Source organism: Mugil cephalus, chromosome 6 (assembly GCF_022458985.1).
Source record: "Mugil cephalus isolate CIBA_MC_2020 chromosome 6, CIBA_Mcephalus_1.1, whole genome shotgun sequence".
Classification (NCBI taxonomy): Eukaryota; Metazoa; Chordata; class Actinopteri; order Mugiliformes; family Mugilidae; genus Mugil; species Mugil cephalus.
The window spans coordinates 7,785,396-7,811,145 of record NC_061775.1 but is presented as its reverse complement, the minus strand read 5'-3'; the positions used below and the strand labels follow the sequence as shown (position 1 = coordinate 7,811,145).

The 25,750-nt window shown below is 44.0% G+C and overlaps 1 protein-coding gene across 1 annotated transcript; it reads left to right on the top strand.

Moving 5' to 3' along the window:
- The first annotated feature begins 1,394 nt into the window (after positions 1–1,394).
- gatad2ab (GATA zinc finger domain containing 2Ab) lies at positions 1,395–25,110 on the top strand. Its single transcript, XM_047586741.1, has 11 exons — positions 1,395–1,555; positions 16,031–16,339; positions 19,483–19,606; positions 19,830–19,961; positions 20,121–20,192; positions 20,305–20,421; positions 20,590–20,790; positions 20,941–21,187; positions 21,307–21,713; positions 21,847–22,075; positions 22,394–25,110. The coding sequence occupies exons 2-11, from the start codon at positions 16,044–16,046 to the stop codon at positions 22,525–22,527; spliced, it is 1,959 nt and encodes a 652-aa protein (XP_047442697.1). The 5' UTR covers positions 1,395–1,555; positions 16,031–16,043; the 3' UTR covers positions 22,528–25,110.
- Positions 25,111–25,750: the final 640 nt, after the last annotated feature.

The window sequence follows — 25,750 nt, the reverse complement described above, 5'->3', positions numbered from 1 at the left end:
TACAACTGAGAGTCTTCACTTTAAATCCATATCGACTATATAACTGTATCTTTGACATGTTTTTGTATACAGCTGATATTCCACTTACATAATCAATTCAACACAGTAACTACTGTGTTACTACTATTTATATTAGGAACATCTGTGGGTGGTACCCACTTCAAACTCATGTGACTAAGTGCTATTAATCACAGGAGTCTCAGACTTTTAGAAATGCCTTTAATTAGCTATTTGAGGTCTGTGTGAGTCTGTGTTTGAGTATTAAAGCATAGACTTATTGTTTACTGGGGACCACTGTCTATCCAAGTAGCAAGACCGTGTGGACCTACATCCATTCTTGGACCTGTTCAGTAAGTTAATGTTAAAAGTTGAGATGCTTCTACCAAGACCCAGAGAGCAGTAAGCGATCAAGTTTTGATCACTTCTTCAGAAGTAACAGATGGCTCGCGCCATTATCTCCTTGGTTGGAATCTCAACAAGGTCTCTGTGGGTGGTCAACTAACATGCAGAGGTGATGATTACCAAGTAAGCCCGAGCAAGTGCAACAACAAAAGGATGCTCTTCTGTTAATGATTCCCAAACCAGCGTCACAAACAGAGCCAGATGAAGTAGGCTGGGTAGTCCAGGTCTGTCACATAAATTGTTTGTGTCTTTCAGCTTATACCTTGAGGGTAAAATATAACTTCAAAATAGCAGACGCTCTCTGGGAAAGAGGTAAGGACTACCTGGTGTGGTCAGTACACCGGATGCGCTTCAAGTTTGGTACTCCTGCCTGCGTTGGTCGTAGAGATGCCACATCCACTGTGAGGTCTGTGTTGTAATTGAAAGACTCGTATCTGTTCAGATTGAGCATATGTACAGTACCCAAGGGAAGGCACTTACGTGTTGTACAACATTCTACAATGATAAATATGATGTGAAACTTTGGGGTTTTGCAAGGTACTTTCTAAAAGAAAGCACAACATAAAATATATATCACACTTTATATATATATATGGATGGTAAGTAGCAGTGTCTCAGTAATAATTATAAGAGATGTAAATGGTAAAGCAAAATCATGTATCAAAAGTAATTTGTAATTTTTGCAAGAGGTCTACAACACATCAACAGATCAACCTGTATTTGTGTGGCACAAGCAAAGAATGCAAAATATAATACAGATCAGTCCCAGTTCAGTAAGTAGACACAAACAAATTATTATATTACATGTACATTACAGTGCATTTACACTCATTGAAATTATTTCGTGCCGGGGTGTAGGTTACTATTCAGTTGCTGCCATGCCTTTGTTTTAGTCTCTCTCTTTCCAGAGCGCTTCCATCGAATTGTTACAAACGCATCATTTCTGTTTTCTCCGAGACCTTGGAATCTTAACATTTCCGAGGTGTGTATGAACGCAGCATGACGCCGCCTGTGGTGGCTCATTATCTGGCAACTGGAGTGGCAGCGGACAGAGGAGAGGGGATCCCCGGGATTTTTACACCGAAGCCAGCTAAATACTGACATCAAACCGCTGAAAATCGTGTGGGAACTCGGTCAAGCTCCGCACAGATCTGTAAGTCCACCTAACGTCGTTTCAATGGAATAAAATCCTATCCGGCAATTTAGATTTCAATTAAAATATGACGACGTCGGAAGTTTCTCTGTCGGCGAAGCTAGTTAGCTTAGCTTGAGCTCGGCTAACGTGCAAGGTAACAGTGTGTGTGTGTGTGTGTCTCTCCGCTACACACATACACACCTATCGAGTACGGACTGCCAAGAACAGTCCTCAAAAGTATGAGAATATTGACTAAAGTCACCCGGCAAAACTTGTGTTAGGATGCACCAATGCTAGAATATCATGCAAGTTAGTTTTATTTAGCTGCAGTGAAACCGCAAGAGTCCGGGACGACACCGCTGTGGTCCGTGTGTAATTAACGCTCGATTGTCTGTGAATAATTTTAGAGACTGTGCTTGTGCAGACGGGTGACCAGGGAGTTAGCGTTAGCAGGCTAAGTTAGCTCGCCCGCTAGCCCAGTAACACTGGCTGCTCGGTTTCATTGTCTGTCCTGTATCGCTATTTGGACGCGTCCAGACACCCGAGCCATCACTACCCCATCAATATATTTAAAAGTGAATAGCTCCCCCCCGTCCATTGACTTCCATGTAATCTCTATAACCGCCAATAATTACACCGGGCTGTTAGCTGGCGCTAGTAGCCGCTGGTTTAGTATCCGGACAGATGGACAGGTTGTTGTTGGCAAGGCAAGTCAACGTTAGCATGCGATAGCTTCTTGTTGTTGTTGATGGGCTACTTGAAAATAGGCAGCTATTCTTTTGGGCAAAGTTGAGTCACTAAAGTTTATGAACATCGTAAACAACGTCGGTGCTGGATATTGTCGAGCTCGGGGTTCCCTTTAACCGCGGATGGGTATTTCATGGCTTTATGGGCCATTGATCTCAGAACTTTGTCAGATTAGCTCAACCGTGAAAAGCCTTTTTATGGAGACGTAATGGTGGACGGTTGAGCCTGCGTCGGGGTGTGTGTGTCTGTGTGTCTACGACAGCTTGGTATCTATCACCCACGTAAGACCACAGACAACCGAAAGCCCACTTGGTGCGTGAACCGGAATGCCATTGTTATTGTTAGTCGGATCAAATTCACCACTTAATGGACGTGATCAGATGTCTTTACTGTCAAATCAAAAGACAGGTTAAATATCGATTATACATTTGAAGTCAAGTGCTTCAGTGCACTCATTTGATTTTAGCATTTTTTATTATTATTTCTTAATGATTAACCATATATAAAACCATATAGCAATGATTTCGCGTGTTATTGTCCCAGGAGTTTTCAAGAGATCACGTTACCCACAATCAGCCTGTGGGTCAGGTCGTGATCGGACGAGTCCGTTTTTGTGTTCACCTGACTTGAAGGTGTGTTTGGTAAGCTGAACAGCAGTGTGTGGATCTTTACCTCCTTTTAGAACAAGCAGACAGTTGGCACCCTTTGGCCAATGATGGGGGACACGCGTCACTTTGCATTTTATGATGGGCCTTGAATTTGCCCGAGGAGGGGTGCCTCTTATGTATATCCCTCCTGAGAGTGATGTAACCGGACAGCCATGACTCGAGATCCTCAAACACTTTGCTGCATCAGGATTGAAACTTTTAAAGATGCATCTGTATTTTCCGCTCTATGAAGTGTATTTTTGGTCACTCCCAAGGCTCAAGGACACCTTGCTTGTCATTGTTAAATTTATTGTTATGTTGGCCCTATAATTAGTGACTGGAATTCAATCTAACTGTAACTCGTGTTTACTTTCACTTTATAGTCACGTCCATATTTTGCATTTTAAATCATCTAAATGGACAAAACTAAATTTACTAGCAACATTGTTTTGTGTTATTTTCTGTAGTGGATTTATGGCACTGTTTCACAGTGAAAACAACAACAATGAATTGTGATTAGACAAACATTTTCTATTATTCTTATCTGGTTAAGTTATTATCAGCAGTGTGTACACCTAATGCCAGTGATATTTTTGCGTATTGTTACATTGAAGAACTAATATTGTTTCCATCTGTCCACGTTTGGCCGAGGTGTTATCATCGTGTTATCTTGGTAACTCACCGTGGGATGCAGTGGTCTTGAGCTTGAGACCAATTACTGTGAAAAGGTTAACAGGAAATGTTGGTGTAACAGCAAAGTCTTAGTATAACCGACCAGCTAGCTGGTGCTAAACTCGATGGATAAGCGATGAGGGACTAGTTATTAAGGTTGTCGTACTGGGACTGTAGGATTCTTAGGCTCTTCTGCAAAATATTCGCTTACTGCTTATCGTGTGATATTCCTTTGGTTGAAGGAGTAGTTTACTTTGTAATCTTACTTCCTTGTAACTTATGATGACTGATTAATATTTGTCTCGCCACTTTAAGATTGTCAATCAATTCTAAATGTTGTTTTGAACCCTAGATACAAAATCTATCCCATTTTTTTATTCTTATGAATGCTGTCCACAATGCTTTTACAATACATGTCTTTAACGGCTGCCTTTTTGGCTGTTTGCCTAGTTGTTGCTCCAGATGCCAAAGGACAGGAGAAAACATATTTGTCAGGGGTCCCGCCCAAAGGCCTTGGGCAAATCTTACAACTGGAGGAGAGGAATCCGATGTTTGACTGACGCTATCATTTCTCGTTTATCCTGTTGGACTTCATTAAGCATGTGTGTAGAATAAAACCAACCTGTCTTACAGGGGATGAATATTTTGGTATTGCTTTTCATGAAACATTAGTTCTCTGGTTCAGACTGGACAAACATCAGATATTCCTTAGGTTGACTGGCTTACAATGAATTTTAAATAATGGTAAGAAGTGGCGTTGGTAGAGTGACCTGCATACCTGTAGACACAGTTTTATTGTTGAGGTTAAGATTTTAATCAAGTAAAACGAATACCAGACAAAAACAAAAATGTAACACAAAAAACGCCAAGCCACCTGGCACAGCTATTTTCACATGTATTGTGGATTTAAAGATTGGATTTCCATTTTGAGTTGACTTTCTATTTTCTGTTTGGTTCCACATGACCAGTATCGCCTCAAAGGGTATGTCATACAGTGTAACCGAAAAGGTTATGGAATACACATTTCTAAAGTTGTTTGTCTGCCTCTAACAAATGCTTCCACTGTGTGGCCCGTGCTGACATGGCAACTCTCGAACTCTCAGTGCTGCAAACAGGCAGACCTGTAACTTGGATACATGTAGCATCAAGGCGTGTGTCCAAGAGGGGTCAAACTGTCCTGGCTGACTACCTGCCACATACCTGATTTGTCATGCCTGAAAGAACAAAGGGTGACAATATTATTAGCGGTTACCAATTTATGATTAGTAGAGTTTCTATGGTAGAGAGTGAATGCTAGTAGCCACAGAACATGTTACCTACAGATGAAGATGGACGGATGGAAATTTATTTTTTTCTGGATTACCTTGATGATTCCAGAAATACTACAGATTCTTTAAGTACTATTTAAGTACTATTTCATTTTTGCACATATTCAGAGTAGAAGTAGTGACTGAAAGTATGTTTTTTTGTTGTTGTTGTTTTGTTGTTGTTGTTTTGGCAATTGTAGTTTCATTATCTACTTCTGCTTGAACTGCTGATTCCAGTGATAGCTGGAAAAAGTCAAAATTCAAAAGGAACCTATCAGTCCTCTCTTGTAACATGATACGCTTCTCCTTTGTTACAGCTTTGGTGTGGACAGTGTCATGTACAGCACCAGTACAAACTTGAACTGCAGATTAATGAATGAATCTATAATTAATTAATCTGTTAATTAGATGATTAGTCTGCCGGTTCCTTTTTTTCCTAAATGTTTTTTCTGATTATTTAAGTAATTATTTGGTTGATTTGCCACTAAATAGAAAAACTGTACTAAAAAAAAACAAACTAAAAACTAAACAGTCTGAAACTTGCCAATTATGTCAATGTCGTTGCAGCTCTTAATAGCAGCAGTTGGTATTAGAAGCACATAGGTTACATTTGCCAACCCATGACGAATCTATATATACGTTCAAGCTCTTCTAAAATTGCTGTACTGACAGCTAGTAAGTCATGAGATGAAGCTGAGAAGGCAGTGGATATAAGCGAAACAGAAAGTGCTGGTCAAATGTTTTTCAATATGTGTGCTAAATACAGTGTCTGTAAGAAATAGATGACTGTGTAAATTGCGCAAAGTTGAAATGGTAACACAAGTGTTCAAATGGCAATGGAGCGTGACGTCACCTCATGTTCCAGGAAAACCGGAACAGCTGGGGAGCCAGGCTTACGAGGTATATGTGTAATTGGAAATGTAACCGATAATGAAGGGTGATAAGTTTGATATTCAGCTTGAAGATTGCCCCTGAAACAATGTCCATGACTCTCGAACGTGATGAGATGCATTACTGGGTTACGACATCATCGCGGGTGTGGTTAAAAACTGGCAATACTTAACACTTTTTGGGTGGGGTTTGGTGGAGAAAAAGAAGGCTCACCCGTAGTTCTGTTTTAATCCTTGTTGTATTGTTCACAGAGGTTTCCTTAGTGGACGCAGGCATCCTCTAAAAGGCGTTTCGACAGGTTCAACCAAATGCTCGGATGTTCGTGAGACTGAGAAAAAGAGACATTCAAATTTGCAAAATGACCATGAAAGTGAACTAACTGAATACACTAACTTCACTCTGGATTTAAATTTAGATTTTGTGGACATTTCCAGCATCTAATTACAGCAGCAACATCTAATTAGCTTCTCGTGTACTAAACAAGTTACACAGGAATATCAGGGGCAAAAGAAATGGGCCATGAATGCTGCATTCTTGTTGGGGTGAACTTCTCCTTTATTTATATCAATCTGCTAAATGAGGCTAACAAGTTACAGCACATCATCCAATTTGACCAGCCATTTGTTTGATGTTATGCTTGTTAGGGGACGTGTATGACGATTCCTCACTTCTCTCATTCCCGGATTCCCGCTTTCTTGCTGAAGAGTTGACGATGTAGCTAGTTTTTCCGCGTGTGCGATGCTGTGAGAGGGCTGTTGTGGTGGCCTCAGCCATCAGATGTTGTGTTTCAGTCGCTTTCAGCTGCATTTCTTTGTCGTCTGCCGTGCTTCAGAATGTGCTGTGGTCTAACTCCTATTAACCGCAACTGACAAAGATCTCCTTAAACTTGTTATTCGCAGTCTTAACGGAGGAATATGAGGCAGCTGACCTAATTAACCTGGTGGTTTGTTAAGCTACTGCATATGCACAAATAATGTGCTGAGCTTGTACATACCGCGTCTGGTATGCTGTTTTTCTTTTCACCCTTTAAGTTCTCTCTTTTCCTCCACTCTGGTCACTTCCTGCTACCATCCATTTCTGAGAAATGTAATCTGATAGCAGTCTGCGTGTGTCCTGGCCCTCCAGTCTCTATGTGGGTATGTACTTCTGGTTTTAGGGGATTATGGAGTAACCATTTGGAAGCAATTTGGCTGAAATTGGAGATGATCCCTTTCTAGGATTTTAAACATTTAGCTTGTCCTTTTTATTATAGCCAGTGAACATATGTGGCTGAAAATGTATCCAGTGACTTTGTGTTTTGTGGCTCTAGAAGCCTACTTAAGGTTGACTTGTGATGTTATGGGCTTTTAGGGCTTCATGATTTCGATATTTCTTATGTCACTTGTCACTGTTATGTCAACACTTGCTCAGGATATAGAACTGTAATCCAGCTGAGATGTGAGGTTTGAGAACACGTGCACATTTCGCTAAGAGGGAGGGAGGAGGCTGCACTAACACGTATCACAGTAAGCATTATGCAAAGTAGCATGGGCATATATGTTGTACTTGTGGCCATAGGCGCCTGCATTCTTGTGTGATCATGAACAAAAGTGTAGTTTCCACTTCCTGGACTTGCTGCTGCTGCTGCTGCTGCTGCTGTTGTTGTTGTCGTCGTCGTCGCCGTCGTCATGTTTCTGAGGGTAGAATCCAGGTGGAGACATGCGCACACATACATGCACCGCGTGTGTCTCCGGCTCCCGGTTGCGCACACACACACACACAACGCACACACAGAAGCAGTCTGGCAGATTCAGGGTTAAAGGCTTCCATTTTGTTAGGTAACACCCTAATGGTCTGATCTGTCAGTGGCGTTAAAATGGCAGGGGCTTAACCCTTGGCGTTCGGGACACAACCAGTAGGGGCACACACGCGCACATTTACACACACACACACACACACACACACACACACACACACACACACACACACACACACTTCTGGGCTGACCGAGCCTGCCACAGAACAACTGAGGAGGCAGGGAGGGGTGGAGGGAAGGACACAGAGTGAGCAAGTGAGAAAGAGAAGACAAGGAAGAGTATTTTTCATTTGGGTACAGTTAGATTATGGCTCGGCTAACCACATGCGCTCTGCACCCTTTTCCCTCCCCCAACCATGGCACCACCTCAGCTGGGTCCCTGCCCCCACTCCTAGCCTGGTGCACAGATTTGCATAGGTAGTCTGATCTTTCTTTTCATTGTTAACACGGCACCCTGAAGGAAATGAGCAATGCTGTTCCATAAGATAAAAAATTATTTTCGAAGTTTGACATGGCAGCAGTAGGAGTAATGCCTGCGGTTGTGAGTAGTGCGCTGGCATCCTGATCCCCAGCTTGTCATATTTTCCAATAAGTAAAAGGGCAGTTTGAATGATAAGGACCATGAAACCTTGGCTACCGAAGAAAGAGTCGTTGCCCCGTTGTCTTTTATTGGGCAATAATAATCCATACTTGCGTTGCTTTTATTGAACAGTATAATTGTTGTTTCCCTTGTATTGAACCCTGCGGACACTGCTGAAAAGCCTCTGTTTTTTAAAATGGCTGTTAATGTGTTGACTGGCTGAGTCTGGTCCCAGCGGGGAGATCATTACAGCGCTGGAGATGAGAGGCTAGCGCGCTACCTGAGGGGACGAGCCTCGGCCATTGATCTAGCCTCTGTGAACTGCCGGACACAATGGGAGACAGACTGCAAATAAAACCCGGAGTGTCAGTTCAGGTCACAAGATTTCCATTTTCTTTCAAGCAAGGGCGTCTCGTCCTGCCGCAATATGCCCGTGGATGTGAGATTTAATGATGGCCTATACAGGAGGAATGAAATGTATTGATCTGAGGCAGTTGAGAAGCAAACGCCCCGGTACAAACATTTTCCTACATGTTCGCCTTTTAGATCAATTTGAATCGATAGCACAGATGCCCGGCCTCGCTCGCAGCCCCTAACTCCATCATCCTTTGTTTTTTTCTGTCTAAGATCTGCGCTGCCCCCAGGCCTTATTATTCTGGGGGAAACAAGAGAGACATGCATCTACTCCTCCTCCTCCACTGTCTCCTGAGAGAAACAGGCACAGATAACTAATCACTGTGCTGGTCCTCTTCTACCCTCTTCCTCATCGTCTCCTCTTTTCCCGTTGCCGTTTGTGGTAGCGCGTTAGGGTTTGAAGAGATGAATCTTCATCGCATAGTTACACTGGCAAGCAAAGGAATGGGCATTTTTAAGATTTTAATTATACCGTTATCAGGAACAGTACTCTGTTATTGCTTAATTTAACAGGATTAATATGTGTTTTTGCTGAATTACACTTTTTATTGTCTATTATTTTGACAGACAGGGTCACAACTATATACACAATCCTGCCGTATTTACTTTTATTTTTAAGGAAAAAGGGACATACACCGATCAGTAAATTACAATGACCATCCCTGTGACAATGCAATAGCGAAGCAGCCATCCCCAGCAGGATGCAGCCTGACAAAGGGGCACACACAAAAACGATATAGGTACAACAACACATTCACTAGATCCCAAACTGATCAAGTGTCTGTGGAACAAGTCTGATCCACAGTGGACCCTTCTCTCAACCCACAGGACCCAAAGGCCCCCACTAAAAATATTCCTGTTGTTGGACACAACAGGACACCCTCAGAAGGACCATGTCCATTGTCAGATGAGTCACAACTGTTCTGGAGGCACAAGGGAGACCTACACAATAATAGGAAGGTGGTCATAATGTTATGCCTGATAATTGTGGATAGTTCCTGTTGGTACAGTGTAGATTTCTGCATGTGAATTACATAACTTGGCCCTAAGTGCCAAAGAACATATGGCCTATGGAGCTTTTAAACCTTTGTTTGTTTTTTATTCAGAACTTGGTGAGTGTTATAAAAGTGATTAATTACTGTGCCTCTATTCAGTGCATGATATCGGCCATAAACTTGATTAAATATTATTAAAATTGTAATAAAAAACAACCTACTGAGAGGCTCATGTGTTAAGAGCTGTAAGTCAGATATTACACACAGGTAGTTTAGAAAGAAAGTGTCTCAAATATGTCAAACATCTCAGAGCAGGACGCTACTGAATGTGCACATTAACGGGTAGACGATCGGACCGCCACAGATATCGATCTAAGGTTAATGTTGCAGTTTGAACTCAAGGTAGAACTGCATCTTAGTTTATACACTGCCTGGCCAAAAAAAGTCACCACCTGGATTTAACTAATCGGTACAATCCTCTTTTTGGATGATTACTGCATTGGAGCTGGCAACAAGTTATTTAACCCCAACTGATGCGATTGGTAGCTTTTCGTTTCTTAAACGACGCACCCATCATGTCTAGTGTCTACTGTACAAGCCTGTAGAGACAGTGCTGTGATTTGAGGTTGCTGCAGTTTTTCAGGTCTAGGTTCAAGAACATTATGACCAAAGAACGAGGTCACCTGACTACCTGAATATACTGAAGAGAAGGTCATCCCATCAATAGACTGGACATATCCCAAGATGACAATGCCAGAATTCATTTGGCTCAGTTTATGAAAGTGTGGTTCAGGGAGCATGAGACATCATTTTCACCAGCCACCACAGAGTCCAGACCTCAACCTCACTGAGAATCTTTGGGATGTGCTGGAGAAGACTTTGGGCAGTGGTCAGACTCTCCCATCATCAACACAAGATCTTGGTGAAAAAGTAATGCAACACTGGATGGAAATAAATCTTGTCACAGTGAATGCTGCTATAACCAGAGCTAAAGGAGATCCAACGAATTATTAGTCATTTTTTTAGCCAGGCAGTGTACTTGTGCAATTGTTTCATCCTTTAATAAATGTTGCAGTATTACTGTTGGATTGTCTAAATTAAGTTTGACAGGAATGACAAATGAGAGCTAAAAGAGTTTTTAGCATAGGCTAACAGACCTCTCAAATATAGCTATAACACTTTTACGCTCTGATGAGGGGATTTTTCGGACGTGTTGATATAACAGTTTATCGCAAAAGTGCAATGGAAACACTTTTTCCTAATTTCCCCATCACCAGCGTCATTGGAGATGACGCTGGGTGGAGGGGGTGGGGCGGTCATGTGACCAGTTCATTTGAAGTCCATCTTCCTCGAGTCTCATGTGACAACACTTTAAGAGTATCATGACATATCGCATGACGTCACTTTACGAGAATTACAGCTCATTTGCAAAACACCTTTCAAGGGAAACGCATACAAGAAGCAGTTGTACTTTTTCAGAAATCTCTCTTAGTATAATGGAAACACGGCTACTGATGATTCAGTAGTGCGATTCCTGTTTCTATACTGTCTTCTGGTGAAAGTGCGTCCATATTCAACAGTAAATGATGTACGCATTTGATTTCCAAATATTTGTTTTTGTTTTACATTCTGAGCTGAGCCTCGTGACGGGAAAGGGCTGCGTGTGTAGTGACACCAAAGTGCTGTAATGTGACAAGGTTGGCACGCTTGATAATTTGAAATGGAACGCGCAGCTCTTCCGATCAAGGCTCGTAGACAGTGATAGGCAGCGCTCATCCCAGGCAACGTGGTTCAGGCTACCAGTTCCCCCTCAGGCATGTCCCTGTGGACTTGCTGATGGACAAGTCAGACCTGTTTGTGAGATTGTAGTGTCAGTTTCAGTTGGTTTTACATGCTGGAGAGATGGAGCTGGGGAAGCATTGAAACTACCAGGAGTCCTACTAGTTGATTGATTCGCGATCTTTTTGAAAACGCGCTCCGGGATCCGGCGGTGTTACATGATGTAAATTTGTCGGCTTCACCCGGATAGACAAAGAGGAGCTCTGTCTTCATCATAATGTGTTGTCTCTGAGGCTCTGAGTCGGTGCTTGTTTTCCAGCCATCTCTGGGGTAACTGTAAAGGGAATATGTGGACTGTTTCCAGGTCCTGCTGCTAGTGACGAGGTCATGTGACTCGAGTCCTATTTGGTGGCACCCGGAATTTGTTTGACGACCTCCCGACTTTAAAATGTATACGTTGGTCATATTGACTGACGTGCTGCAAACGAAACATGCCATGTTTTTGTTTTTTCTGTTTGAGTCGGCCGACGCTCAACCGAAGGCTCAGTGGGCTCGAGCGTGAGGCAACAGTGAGAACTATTGGACACATTACTCTCAGTCAGTCTCAGGTGCATACATAACACATCACAACAAATGCACGGGCAACAATTTTATTAGCCACCCCCCCCCCCCTGTTGCTTAGCAGCAGTGCAGCCAGTACATTAAACATTGGATTCACAATGCCATCTATCTCTCCCAGGACAAAGGTAGCCACGTGTCTCCAGCCCTGGAACGAGCAGCCACGGGCCGTCCTGGTGACGTGAAGATTCGCCTGCGAAATCCCGAAGGATTTCACTCATCGTCTACCTGACACGGTTCATCGGCGCACTTTCACAGTAAAAAGCAATGTACCGTTTCTACAGTCTTAGTGGGTAAAGTATGATTTCTGAGGCGTTGCGTGTGGTATATTCGCACACCCACACACAAGCTGTCATCTCTGGCAGATGGATCGCCTTTGTGTCCAGGGATGGTACAGGAGGGCACATCTGTCCTTGCTGTGTACCAGCGCAGGGTGCATTTAAGGCTTCGCACTCTCATGAAAACAGACCTGAATGTTTAGCTGTGTCGCACTTGCTTTATTTTAGATGTGTTCTCTGCTCCGCTTATTGTTAACATCTGAGCTCAAAGGGACGGGGTAGACTTGGGCTAAATTAACAGATGTGCATTGTTAGAACACAGTGCAGCCTTAGTGGACACGGCACTTGGCTGAATGTGCTGAAGAGCAGTTTTATTTTCCCACCTTACATCGCAGTTCCTTCAGCGCTTTGTTTCATCAACGACAGACTCGTGGGAGGGTTTGTGTACATTAGACTTTTTTGGGTGAATTATGACCTTTTAAGCTTCATGGCTGGGTTGCAGAGCTTGCAAAACATTTCAAGATGTTTTTTGTCCCCAGCAAAACTGAAATGGTGTTTATCTAATTTTAAGTGAGTCAGATAACAAATGACATGCTTTTCTGTTGTGTGTCTGGTAGACGTGGTTTGGAATGTCCGACGACGACATTATTTTCTCCTCCTCCCTCCTTCCTTTGTCCCAGTGTGGGACGTGTCGGTAGCCTCCCTATCTCTCCCATTCTGCCACATTCTCTCTCTCTCTGTAGGTTAAACGTGCGTTTTCTCTCATCCGCAGACTAGTTTGAACTGGTTTTGGGCAGAGATTCTGGTCTTTCACAGTCTCTTGCAGATATACGATAATGAGTTATGATCATATCATATATTATAAAGATCCCACAAAATGATGCCATAACATTGTGACTAACTGCATAATACTGTGGAGGTCCCAATTTTATCATCAAAACAGCCATCACCTACCGAGGCTTGGGCTCCATGAGACCTCTGAAGTTGTGCTGTGGTGTCTGTTGCTGCGTTCATCAAACTATTACTGAACCGGTTTTGCTCTGTGGTGTGTTGCATTATCCGTCTGAATGAGGCCACTGCCATCAGAAAATACTGTTTCAATGAAAGGGTGAACGTCTGGACACGCCTTCCTGTTGAATTCAATGATAAGGTGTGACCAAACGTTTCACTGGAAGTGTACAGGGTCTGCAACAATGCCTGGGGAAGGTAATATGTGTCACAGTGAATGTCAAACCCAAAACCAAACATGGACTTTTTTTCAACCACATCCTGGCCAGAAGAACCGCCCGTCACTCACCACATTTATCAGCGAGTCATGACTGCCCGTGACCAGACCATGACCATCAGTTCACAGCTTTTTCCGTCTATGGGCCACTTTTCATAGATACAAACCGCTACAGACTGGGAGCATCCCACGAGGGCTGCAGTTTTGTCACTCAGTCACCTAGCCACAACAATTTTCATGCCCAGTTTTCCAGTTTAATGTCAACGAGGACACGTCCCGTGATAACAGTATACTTAGTGGTCTTTACCTTGGTGGTCATACTCTTATGGCTGACATGCACATGGCTCCAGTGTTCAGTTTGGCTGTCATAGTAGAATCTGATGTTATGCTTATATCACGTGTATTTCCACTATTATAGATTGTTCATCCAAGAGAAGATGTGAGTGCCAGCTCAATAATGAGTAGATGGCCTACATTGGTGTGCTTGGTGTGAATGTTGCACAGCGGTGGTGCAATTTTTTTTTCTGCTGTGTAATAGGTTTTCCCCGAAATCTAAGTAGGTCTCTCGTCCTCTGCTTTTACTGAGCAAGATTTGGGTCGGCATCCGGGGCACTGGCAGTAGGACAGGAGACACCTGTACACCTCCGGCTTGTTCCTTTTCATATCGGCTAAATCCAACCGACTGGTTTGTCATTCCCGCCACTTTTCAAGCTGAAAAAGTGTGTGGAAGCCTTTCACATGTGACAGTTTGGGTCTTTTCTTGGTCATTTATAGTTAAGGTAACGTTAGTCAGACAAATCAACACATTAAAACACATCTCTGGCTCTGGTAAATTGTGACATTTTGTAATCGAGGTAATAATTAACATATTCTTCCGTGTTGAAAATAACCGTTGTAAAATGTAAATAAGCTTCATTGGCCATGAATATAGGTACATCTATATTCATCAACATGAGAACACAGTCAGCCATGCTGGGGTCCTGGGTGGGGAGCAGTTTTGGAGGATTTAGATCTAGGGACTTGCTCAAGGCATCTCAACCATGGATGTAGCACGATTTCAAACTTACTGGGCTTTACTGCCCAAAATCTGCTTTCACTCATTGATAAAGTACATAATCAGTGAGTTTTTAACAGATCTCGGGTTGGATACTGTAGATCAGTGGTCAGTGTTCTAGGGTTTTTTTGTAAATGAACTTATTTTTCTCCCTAACTTAACAAAACATTGCTGAAAGAAGGGGGCTGCCCACTTTAAACCCCCGTTGATGTGCAGCATACAGCCTACTGCTGTGTGTGTGTGTGTGTGTGTGTGTGTGTGTGTGTGTGTGTGTGTGTGTGTGTGTGTGTGTGTGTGTGTAAAAGCACTAAAAACTTTTATTTCCTTTTTATTCTTAATGCAGTTCTGCAGAGTCACATGATTACATTGTGAGAATCAGCTGCATCTCATCTCTAGTTAAAGATAATTGCTGACAGTGGAATAAAAAGTGATTAAAAGTACTTTAAATGTTCACATATCCAAGGTGTAATTGATTAAGAGCCTTTTGATTTAGGCATGTCTCATTTAAACTTAAATGGCATTGTCATCTGAGTGCAGATTCATATTACTATTTTGGATTTAGCACTGCGTCATACAGTTTTATTTTCTAGGGCTTTAGTCCCACTTGTGCTTATAATAAGGTGAAATCATACCTGTTAGACATGTTGGTTATCCACTAAACTAATGTTAGAAAATCTTCACCTGATAGAGTGATTTGTGTCAAAACCTGAAGACAGTAATGCAGAATTCAAACATTATTATTTTTCTTTTTCAACAATTCTGACACATATTTTATATTGAAGGCTCATAGAGAGCTGCAGGGTGGTGTAAAGCAGACCTTCATATTAAGCGTATAATACAGTAATGAATGAATTGTGCAAGATAACTTAGACAGTTGCTCTGAGGTTGTTGTCCTCATCTAAGGGTGCACTCACACTAGTTCCGAGAACGACCCCCTCCCCGTCCCACGTTACACTCACATTACTCCGAACCAAGCGGGCCGAGGCACGATCGCCTCCGACGCGTACATCATCACGTTGATACGCATGGCGCCATGTCATACTAAAATGGCCGTATAATTTATACGCGGTAACGGCCATGTATACATGTCTCTATGGTTACAGCAGTGCAGTGGAGAGGGGACTCGACAACACGGCTGCAACGACTTTCTTGTTCTTTGTAAACTATCTTGAAAATAGTCAGCCCTCCTCTGTGTTGTTGTGATGGAGGGATAGTTGCTTACTTTATACTTCGTGATTACATGATTGCGTTTCGCGTGTCGCATACTTAACAGCGCATGTGTGACCAATCGTGCCAGAGAAGGGTACAGTACCCATGCACGGATCTCACACTAGCCTTATAATCTGGACTTAAGCGAAAAGCACGCTTGATTAGTGCGAGTGCCCTCTTAGTGAAACTGTCTTACCCTGTGCTCTGTGTTCTACTCCAAACTACAACCAAACCGTGTGCGTTGAGACTGTTGCTAACCGTTTGCTCCGTTCATCTCTCCAGGGTGAGAGTAGCCATGTCAGAGGAGGCAGTGCGCCAAACGCGCAGCCAGAAGCGGGCTCTGGAGAGGGACCATGCATCTCCTGCCGGGCCCCTGGGAGACATGGACAGCAAACGGGTTAAGCTGGAGAAGGGCGACGCAGCTGGGACCCCGCTGGCCCTGGTGGGTCCTGGAGCCGAGGGCGTCAAGCTGAAGAGCGAGCAGGCTGCGAAGGTGGCAGCCTGCATCCTGAAGACTGGGGAAGTGAAGGCCACCATCAAGGTGGAGGTGCAGACCGGAGACGAGCCAGTCGACATGAGCACATCCAAAAGGTGAGAATAGTAAAAAAAAAGATCACAAGGTTGTGTTCAGTCATGGGGCGTTCGGCGTATTGAACTGCTGAAGTGATATTAGCAGTGGTCATGCATTTGTTGGTCACGAGGCTCGTACTGTTCGGTTTACATGTCCCAGTCCCAGTCATGAGACTGTGATCAACACTGAAGAGAGTACGAGACAGTTCACCTTGGATGACATGTTCCTGCACACCAGGCCTCGATATTGCATTGTCTGCAAACTTTGTCCACTATAAGCAATTTTTTAAGCACTTCCAGGTGCACAAAATCCATCTGCCAACACACGAGTGTGTCTCTGTGAAAGTATGATACAAAGAATAGTTTGCTCTTGCATTTTAGTTTAGTCGTGTTCCACTGAATCATATGCGTTTAAGGGACCACTTAGACACACTAATCTGCATTTTTGCGTGTGTTTGTTTGAAAACATCTTAAGGATTGTTTGTGTAGATACCCTAGGCCTTGGATTTCATGCATACGTGCACAGCGCGTGGTTTTGCGCATAGATGCGTCTATTGGAGTTTCGGGTTTCTCTAACTTCACACTAGCAGTGGTCTGACAGGAGTTATACAGGAAGTCGCTGTGCGGTTGTCGGCAGCCTCCTGCCCCCATTTTGAAAACTTTGAGGCTCCTGAGGCCCGGGCTCCATTTTCTCCCACAGCAGCACCTGAACTCTGCCTCACACTTCACACAAAATGAAGGCTATGTGTCACAAACTGGTTCCAACTGGCCGTTGCCATGGTTTCCACAAGGAGCAGTTGGAGGAGGGAGGGGCAAGGAAGGAGGGGGGGCGGTGGTGGTGGTGGTGGTGGTGGTGGTGGGTGTGTCACATGACCACGGAGAGAAATGCCTGATGTCATGTGACCTGGGTTTGGTAGAGCGATAAATACACACACTGATGTGATAGCAGTTAAAGTGGAACAGAGAGGTGATTCAGCTGCAAGTGCGCTGCCTCTGTCTGCTGCACACAAGTGTCACCTTTGACCCCAGTTTAACCCTCAACACATGTTTGCACGCTTAGTCACTTTAGAGCAATTGATACATTGATTGATGTGTGGAGGATATAGTCTGCTTAGATCATCTCTGGAAAACCTTGGGTGATGCAGAACACAAGCTGAATGTTACCGGCGTTTCGAAAAGGGTGCTATGCCACAATATCAGAGGCTGATATGCCACAATACTCACTCCTCTTCTCAAGTAGGCTTCGTGCTATCTGATGCTTTGTATACCTTTCGATAATGTGTCAATATTTGAACACATCTTTGCCGGTCCTGTTTGCAGCCCTGCGATCTCATTAACTTAAAGAGGCTTACGTGGCTTAAAGTGGCACTTGGCGGTGGCGCAGTGCGTTCTGAATGGAGAATCCCACTGCACCTCATGACGACCGATTCAGCAATCCGATAGTGGGGTCAGTGTGAAGCCATGATTGGGGAAACTGAGGCATGCAGAAACACTGGACCTTACATAAGCAGGCTGGTGTGCTTTGTGATGCTTGTGTAAGCTGTTCTCAGTAAGTTGGTAGCAACCTCCACAATCTACTCGGTGTCGTTTCGTCGGGGAGGTCAAGGCGCAGAGCTGCCGTTAAGCCTGTGCGAGAGATGATGAAGCTCCCAGTTCCTCTCTAGTTTTATCTCTGTAGTGCTAGTTTTCTCATATTTGTACATGGAATGTAAACAGAAGCAGGGAGAAAAGCTGCTGCCCCTCACGGCTTCAGCCGCTCTTTAGCAGATTACTTTTTCTCAGAATAGCAGTATTCAGTAAAAGTCCCGGGACATCAGGCATCGACGCATCAGACTTAAATGAAACGCACCAGGAAAGCACTTTCCAGGAAGTGGCAAAACAGCGCGTTAAACAATTGTTTCCTTAGCAGTAGCTAAACTTTTATTGTGACACCAGGGTTCGGGGGGTGTGATTGCTTCATGTGAGGATATTCTGATCTTGTACCGTACATATAAACAACACGGAGAATGTCGTGCGGGTGACCTCGCTGAACTGAGCGTGCGGCGTCTGTTGAGGAGAGCTGTTGAGACAGCTGCTCTGAAGCAAGTATAGCGGAGAAGGTGTCTGGAGAAAGGAGTGCGCTAAAGGCAGAAAAAAAAAAAAAACAGTGAAGAACTGAGTCAGTGAGTTGGAGTATAAAAGATGAAGAAGAAGTAAGGAAGGATGGGGGAGGGGTGCGTAAAGTAGTGACTGACTGAGTGAGAGAGTGTACACAATAGGTTGGCTCCTGGCCATGTATTCCCCTCCCCCTCCCTGTCACCCTCTCCAGTGTCTCCAGCGGACCTCCGCTCTGCTCGGCTTGTGACTCTGATGTCGGCAGCTGGGAGGGAGAGGAGAGCAGAGGCCCAGGCTGTGCCGATCCGGCTAGGCCATAGGCCTCGCCGCGGAGGTAGGGGAGGGGTGAGGCCCTGTCTGGGTGGTAAACTGGGTCTGAGCTTGAAGCCCCGAAGCCTCTCGCTTAACAACAACTGAACAATTATATAACTTAACTGCATGTGTGCGTGTACAACTCCACGGTATGACACACACCACAGCTGCTGGCATATCTCATCCTCCAGGAGTTGCGCTGTGCCTTTCAGGATCTCGCAGGATCCCCACTGTGATGGAGGCGCGTTTTATTCTTTCGCCATGTTTCACGCGCCGTAGTTTTACAAACACCCCCTACTTCTCATCTCCACCCCTTCGCCCAGATTGATGCTCATGTCGCTCGCCACTGTCTTTGTTCTCCCCAGTCCTCAGGAAAAGGCACTTAACGTTTTATCAAATGTCTGCAACCCTCTCTTCAATAATGCAGTTAATTTGGCCTTTGTTTGCGTGTTGTTTGTGAGCGAGTTTGCCGTCGGAAGGGAGAGAGCAGGAGGTCTGTCGATGTTACCTTTCGCCGGAGATAATGGGCTGTTGCGTTCTTCCCCTGCCGCCATTACTCCATTATTGATCTCTTGGTTCTTGCCTTCTTGTGTGTCCTAGCACACACGCACGCTACAACAGGGAGGCGAAGATGATGATTATGTGCTGCCGTCTACTGGATGAAAGACGGAACTACAAGTTCATTTTAACTTTCAGTGCAATGAATTTCAGGTTGAATCTTTGTGGAATGATGTTTTTCTAATATCTCTCGCCCCCAGTGATATTAAGAAGGAACGGCAGCCTCCTTCGCCGGATGATGTGATTGTGCTATCGGACAATGAGCCATCTAGTCCTCTGATGAACGGCCACTGCTTCACAAAGACTGACACAGATAAACTCATGGTAAGAAAGCAGAATAAACATTTACAGCTATAGTCTTATTCGGTCTTATTTAGACAGCTAAAAGTATCACCTTAGAAAAAGACAAAAAATGCACTGAGCATTTATTTTTTGGCCTAATTATTCACTACTATTCTTTGATACACACACACACGTATATGAAAAATATGAAAATAATTTATCTGAAGTTCAGTTTTAAAAAGTTGACATTGAGTTGTGTATACAGAAGAGTTCACCTGAGGAAAGGGAACGCATCATCAAGCAGCTGAAGGAGGAACTGAGACTCCAAGAGGCCAAACTGGTGCTGCTTAAGAAACTACGACAGAGCCAGATCCAGAAGGAGAGCACTGTGCAGAAGGTATAAATTAGAAAGTGGTGGCAATTCCTTGTTAATTATTTGTTTTAGATCATAGGTAAAATTGTTAATCACCAGAAGACTCCTAGTTCTTGTTTTTCCATGTGACATGATTAATGTGGACAGTTTATTGATGCTCTGCTCCGTTCCTTTAATGTCCAGGCGGCTGGCTCTGTGGCTACTCCTCCTCCTCTTGTGAGAGGAAGCATGACCTCAAGCAAAGGAACCCTTCAGGTAGTTGCTCTCCTAGCGGCCCTCGTGTCTGTTACCTTTTATTGTAGAGCACATATTGAGTTCAGTGTTTCGTGTCACTTTAAGTTGATCTGCGTTGTCGATGCTTTTTCAGGTGTCAGGCCGCAGCTCAGGCACCGTGATCCCCCCACCCTTGGTGCGGGGTGGGCAGCATGTCCCGTCCAAACACAACTCTCAAATTGTCATGCCACCCCTGGTCAGAGGAGCCCAGGTTTGTAGGGAGATGTGAAACCATTCGATATCATCTTTTTAAGTGTTCGCATTTGAAGGGCCTTTGACTAAACTGTCACTTTGTCTTTGTCCTCTCCCGTCCCACCATGTCTTTGCATCTTTGTCCTCTGCGATGGTCGTCCGTGTGTGCGTGTGGCCCATATATCAGCCTATCGCAGTGACTCCTCAGCAGATTGCCAGTCTACGTCAGCAGCAGCACCAGCACAGCGGCTCAGGTCCTCCTCCACTCTTGCTGGCTCCCAGGGCTTCTGTGCCCAATGTCCAGGTCCAGGGACAGAGGATCATTCAGCAGGGACTTATCCGCGTGGCTAATGTGGCCAACAGTAATGTCATGGTCAACATCCCTCAGGTGAGGCCTCACTATACGAGTCCTAATGGCTTATTATCAGTTCAGGATCAAACTTAAACATTGCTTTTCTTCTTTTTGTTACTGGTGCTTTTCATTGCTAGGCTGCACCTCAGTGTGGTTATCTGACGTGTGTTTCTGTTGTTTGTCCAGGCCTCTCCAACAAGCCTAAAGGGCTCTTCAGTGTCACCCAACTCTATGAATGACTCCCCCGCCAGCCGGCAGGCGGCCGCTAAACTTGCACTGCGCAAGCAGCTGGAGAAGACGCTGCTGGAGATCCCTCCGCCCAAACCGCCTGCACCCGAGTTCAACTTCCTGCCCTCTGCAGCCAATAATGAGTTTATCTACTTGTTGGGGTTGGAGGAAGTGGTGCAAAAACTTCTGGAGATGCACGGCAGGGGTGAGTAGATGTTTGCACTCTAGTAGCTAATTCGAGGATCTCACAGGATGTGACTGCAGAATATAAAAGTGAGAACATGTAATAAAGAATTCGTCATGCTTCTCTCATGCTCCACATAGGTAATCTAGGCCCAGCTGCTGCAATGGCCAGCTCTATTCCCAAAGAGCCATACACATGTGCCCAGTGCAAGACGGACTTTACCTCCCGCTGGAGAAAGGAGAAGGCCGGGACCATCCTCTGTGACCAATGCATGTCGTCCAATCAGAAGAAGGTTCTGAAGGCTGAGCACACCACTCGGCTGAAGGCCGCCTTTGTCAAGGCACTCCAGCAGGAGCAGGAGATCGAACAGCGTATCCTCCAGCAGGCAGCCTCCTCTTCCTCCTCTGCCTCCCCTCTTTCAAAATCCATCTCGTCCTCCTCTCCCTCACTGTCCAAAAGTGATGTGCTGGTGTCCCAGCATTATAAGCAGGCCAGGGCTGCCATGCAGCACAGGGCTGTGTCTGCCCACCACTCCACCATTAAGCAGGTTAGCACGGCATTTGATTGCATTTGCGATGCACCAGCACTGAGGTTTAAAACCATTTCGTTGTACATCAGCAGCTCCGTTATCTGTAGATGTACATCTACAACAACGCTCAGTACTGTGCATCTCTTTACAGAGTCAGCTGTCACACAGCATCCAGTCTGCAATGAGCTCTCGTGGTGTGGCCCACTCCTTCACCTCCTCTCAGCTGCAGAATGCGGTGACAGCAGCAGCACTGGGCAGCAGGTCAGGTAAGCATGCTGCAGCACGCCAGCTGCAGCAAGGGGCAAAGGTCAGCGCCAGCAGCAGCAGCGGTAACCAGGGCAACGTGGCTGCCTGGAGGAAGCAGAGCGGTGGCAACACAGGTAGATAACCGTGAGATGAGGTTAGGCAGAGAACGCGTTTCCCCTGTTCTCGCTTTCTGCTCTTCTATGGGGTAACCACTCTCATCTAAGGCAGATTCTTCTTCTGTGCTGTCACTCTTTGTTCTAACTTTGCATTCCCTCAGGCTTTTTCACTCTGCTATTACTCTTGTGTGGGTGTTTTAGTCTTTTGATAGACTTCGAAGTAAAAAGCAAAGCTTAAACTGGAGTAAAATATATATTATCTTGACTTGAAAAACCATATGTCAAAATACAACAATAAGGATCCACCACTTATGCGTGTGTTTTGTCTCCTGACAGGTGTGACTATGACCTATGTGAACCCCAGCTTGTCTGCTCATAAGACCTCCTCTGCTGTCGAGCGTCAGCGAGAATACCTGCTGGACATGATTCCCTCCCGTTCTATCTCCCAAGCAGCAAACACTTGGAAATAATGCAATCTTCAGCCCTACTGACACCATAACTATTAGCCCTCTTAATATCAATAACAGCCATTCTCATTATCCTTCTAATCCTTTCTATGGACTCTGCCTCTGGCCAAAGTGGCGTGGGGGAGAATTGTCTCCTTTACTCGTTGGATAGAGGTTTTCTTGCGCCTCTTTCCCATTTTCATCTGCCACCGTCTTGCTTACCTGAATCCTTCCCAAAAACGGAGCTGTGCTGTGATGGCTTCAGGGATAGAACAAACATGTCGAATAGAATTTTGGGTACATTTTTTGAGGGGTGGAGTTGACATGGGCGCGTACAATTTTACGAACTCCTGCAGTGATGTTGCGTCTCCCTCCCTGTATATTGATCGAAACCTCCCAGTTGCACCAGAAGGATGTTGCCACAAAATCACCGAGCTCCTTTGCCTCTGGATTAGGCGGGGAGAAGTAATAATCACTATTACATACAATAAAATATTCGCCTTATGTCCTGCCCCTCTCCAGTCTGAGCCATGCTGACTCAGGCCCACGTGGTGGCTGAACAGAACTAAAATGAAGACCTCATCACAGGGATTGTTGTTGTTGATCTTCGAGGACCATCCACAAAACAAAAAACAAAAAAAAAAAAAAATAAATAAAAATACGAACTGCTTCAGCTTTGCAAAAATGAATAAAAGAAAAAAAAGGACTGTAAAAACGGATCTCTATCTGCACACAGACTGCCTCTTCTCTCCAACCTACAGTGAGTAGTGTACAGTAGAGAAGGTGATGTGTGTTGGATCATTTTGTATGGCTGAATGTTAGGATTTTGTCTTTTCATCTGTAAGTCATATACTGTGTTTGGAATATTGTGCTCCCTGATACTTTGGAAGTGGCCTCTTGTCGAGGTCTGAATTTACAGGCTAATGTTACTGTTGAGGTGGTTTTACATCTGCTGGGTTCCATGGTGTGGCCTACTTTGAAATACTTTGTTTTGTTTTCTAAGATGAAGAGGTAGAATAAAGATTAAGCTTTCACTGACTCATGTAAAAACACGGAGCATATGTTTGGGGGACTATTCTTATTGAATATTGTAAAACAAACCTTCCAAAGAACTAGTGGAGCCCAAATGGAATCCCTTCTGCTAGAAGGTTTCTAGTTTATTTGAACCCTCTCTGGATATAAACATGAATTCATGGTAACTGAGGGGGTGTAAGGAATGTCATATTTTTGACATTGTTTTTGCTTTTAGTCATAGGTTGTGGTGCATTATTTTTCTCCTATAGACAAACTGTCTGAATTTATTTATAGGGTCATGTTAGTACAGACATATGCGTATGCCCTACGTTTGAATGGATCTTAACATTTCTTTTCTCCTGTGTGTCAAGTGACTCCCACGCACCCTACGATTGGTCTGAGAGAAGCTGGACAGCTTTCAGAATGTAGTTATGCAAAAACCCCTATAGCAAACAAATGACATGAACTTCTTAGTCTTTAACATTTAAGGTGTGTATGATTTCTGTCAGGTCATTGAATTGAGCTAACTCTGCCTTTCACATGAGCTATTGTGCATTTTTTTTTATCAGGTTGCAGCAGCACAGGATAAGCTACAGTAAAGTACAATATGTCCCACATTAAACAGGGGAATTTCCACTGCTCATGGACTTCAGTCATTTTACAACCAGGTGTTGTGCATCCCTGGGGTGGTCCGGCTGCGTCAGCGCTCGATTTATATTTATGCACCTGAATGGAAAAATGTCACTGGTGAAAGATATTGAAATACTAATGAGTGGAATTTAATCACCAAAAAAAAAAAAAAACATCTGTCTTTTTTTTTTTTAAAGTCCAACTTATAAGATGCTGACCACCCCAGTAGTTAGTTTTGTCAATATTTTATTATCTGTCTGTTCCCCCCTCTTTTTCCGGTGTCTCGCTCCCCTGTAGCCTCACTCCAGATTTCACCAATGCATCTGTGATGTGCTCTATTATGAAATTGTATGACTTTGTGTCCTATATCCTGAGTGCACTATTTAGATTACTGATTTGTGTCAGCCTCCATACTAAAAGATGGTGCACTGTGTAAGGTGAATGGGCATCCCTTAGTGCTAGGGTATTGTCACTGTACAACTGGGTTTCATTTAGGACGGTGCGGCAACACAATAAGCACGTTCGGATAGAAATACGAGCAAACGAGGTTTCAATTGCTCCAGATTCTTGTATTTCTGTCCCTTAAAGTAGCAGTATCAGATTTATTCCAGGTTGTCTCTACATTCCCGACAGGCAGAAATTAGCAGCCCGCGTCTTGTGGATGCAAAATAAGCAATCTGGTCTGAGCCCATCACTTTGTGCCCTGCTAAGTGTAACCCTGTGCTGTGCTGACTACTGCCTGCTGCTGCTGCTGCCGCCGCCGCCGCTGCTGCTGCTGCTGTTTGACAACGATATCACCATTCCGTTTGTTTGGGGTCAACGCGCTTCTAAATGCAGTGCAGCCCAAATGGAAAAGAAAACGATGTATGAGAAATATTTGTTTTGTTTTTTTGTTTTTTTTTGTTTTTTTTTTGGATTTTTTTCTGCTCTATCAAATAATAATAAAACTAATTTTAACCCCTCTTTCATGACTGGGTTGCTTGTTTATTCATTGTGTTTGTAAGATGTTCTCTGTATGTGCGTTTAAACAGTTCATTCAGGGTCAACATGGTAATACGGCAAAAACGGTATGAAAGAGGTTATTTCTGTGTGTAGTATTCATATTGAGTTAGTAACGGTATGGTAGGCCCTTTACTCTGGGTTCATTTCTTAAACCGTGTGTGTTTTGCTTTTGTGAAGCCCATAATCCAGTTATCTCAAAACCAGCCCGTGAAAATCATTTAAAGTAAATATTAAAGAGATCCAATTTATAGCCTCACATTGATGTAAAAGTCATTAACCTGCAGTTAATGACTTTTACATAGATGATGCATATTTATAATAAATGTTGTCTATAAATAAAATCTCATAAAATCTCAAACCTCTAAACCACTGTTACCTCTCAGGGGCAACATTCAAACAACACTATGCCAAAGGCAGCTTTCCTGGCCACAAATGGCAATAAACCTTAACTCCTTAACTACCACATTGGCTCTTTATTTTGACTACTCACAGGAGATGTACACTCGATTGCCACTTCATTAGGTACACCTGTTCGATTGCTTGTTAACACAAAAAGTTAATCAGCCAATCACATGGCTGCAGTTCAATGCTTTTAGTCATG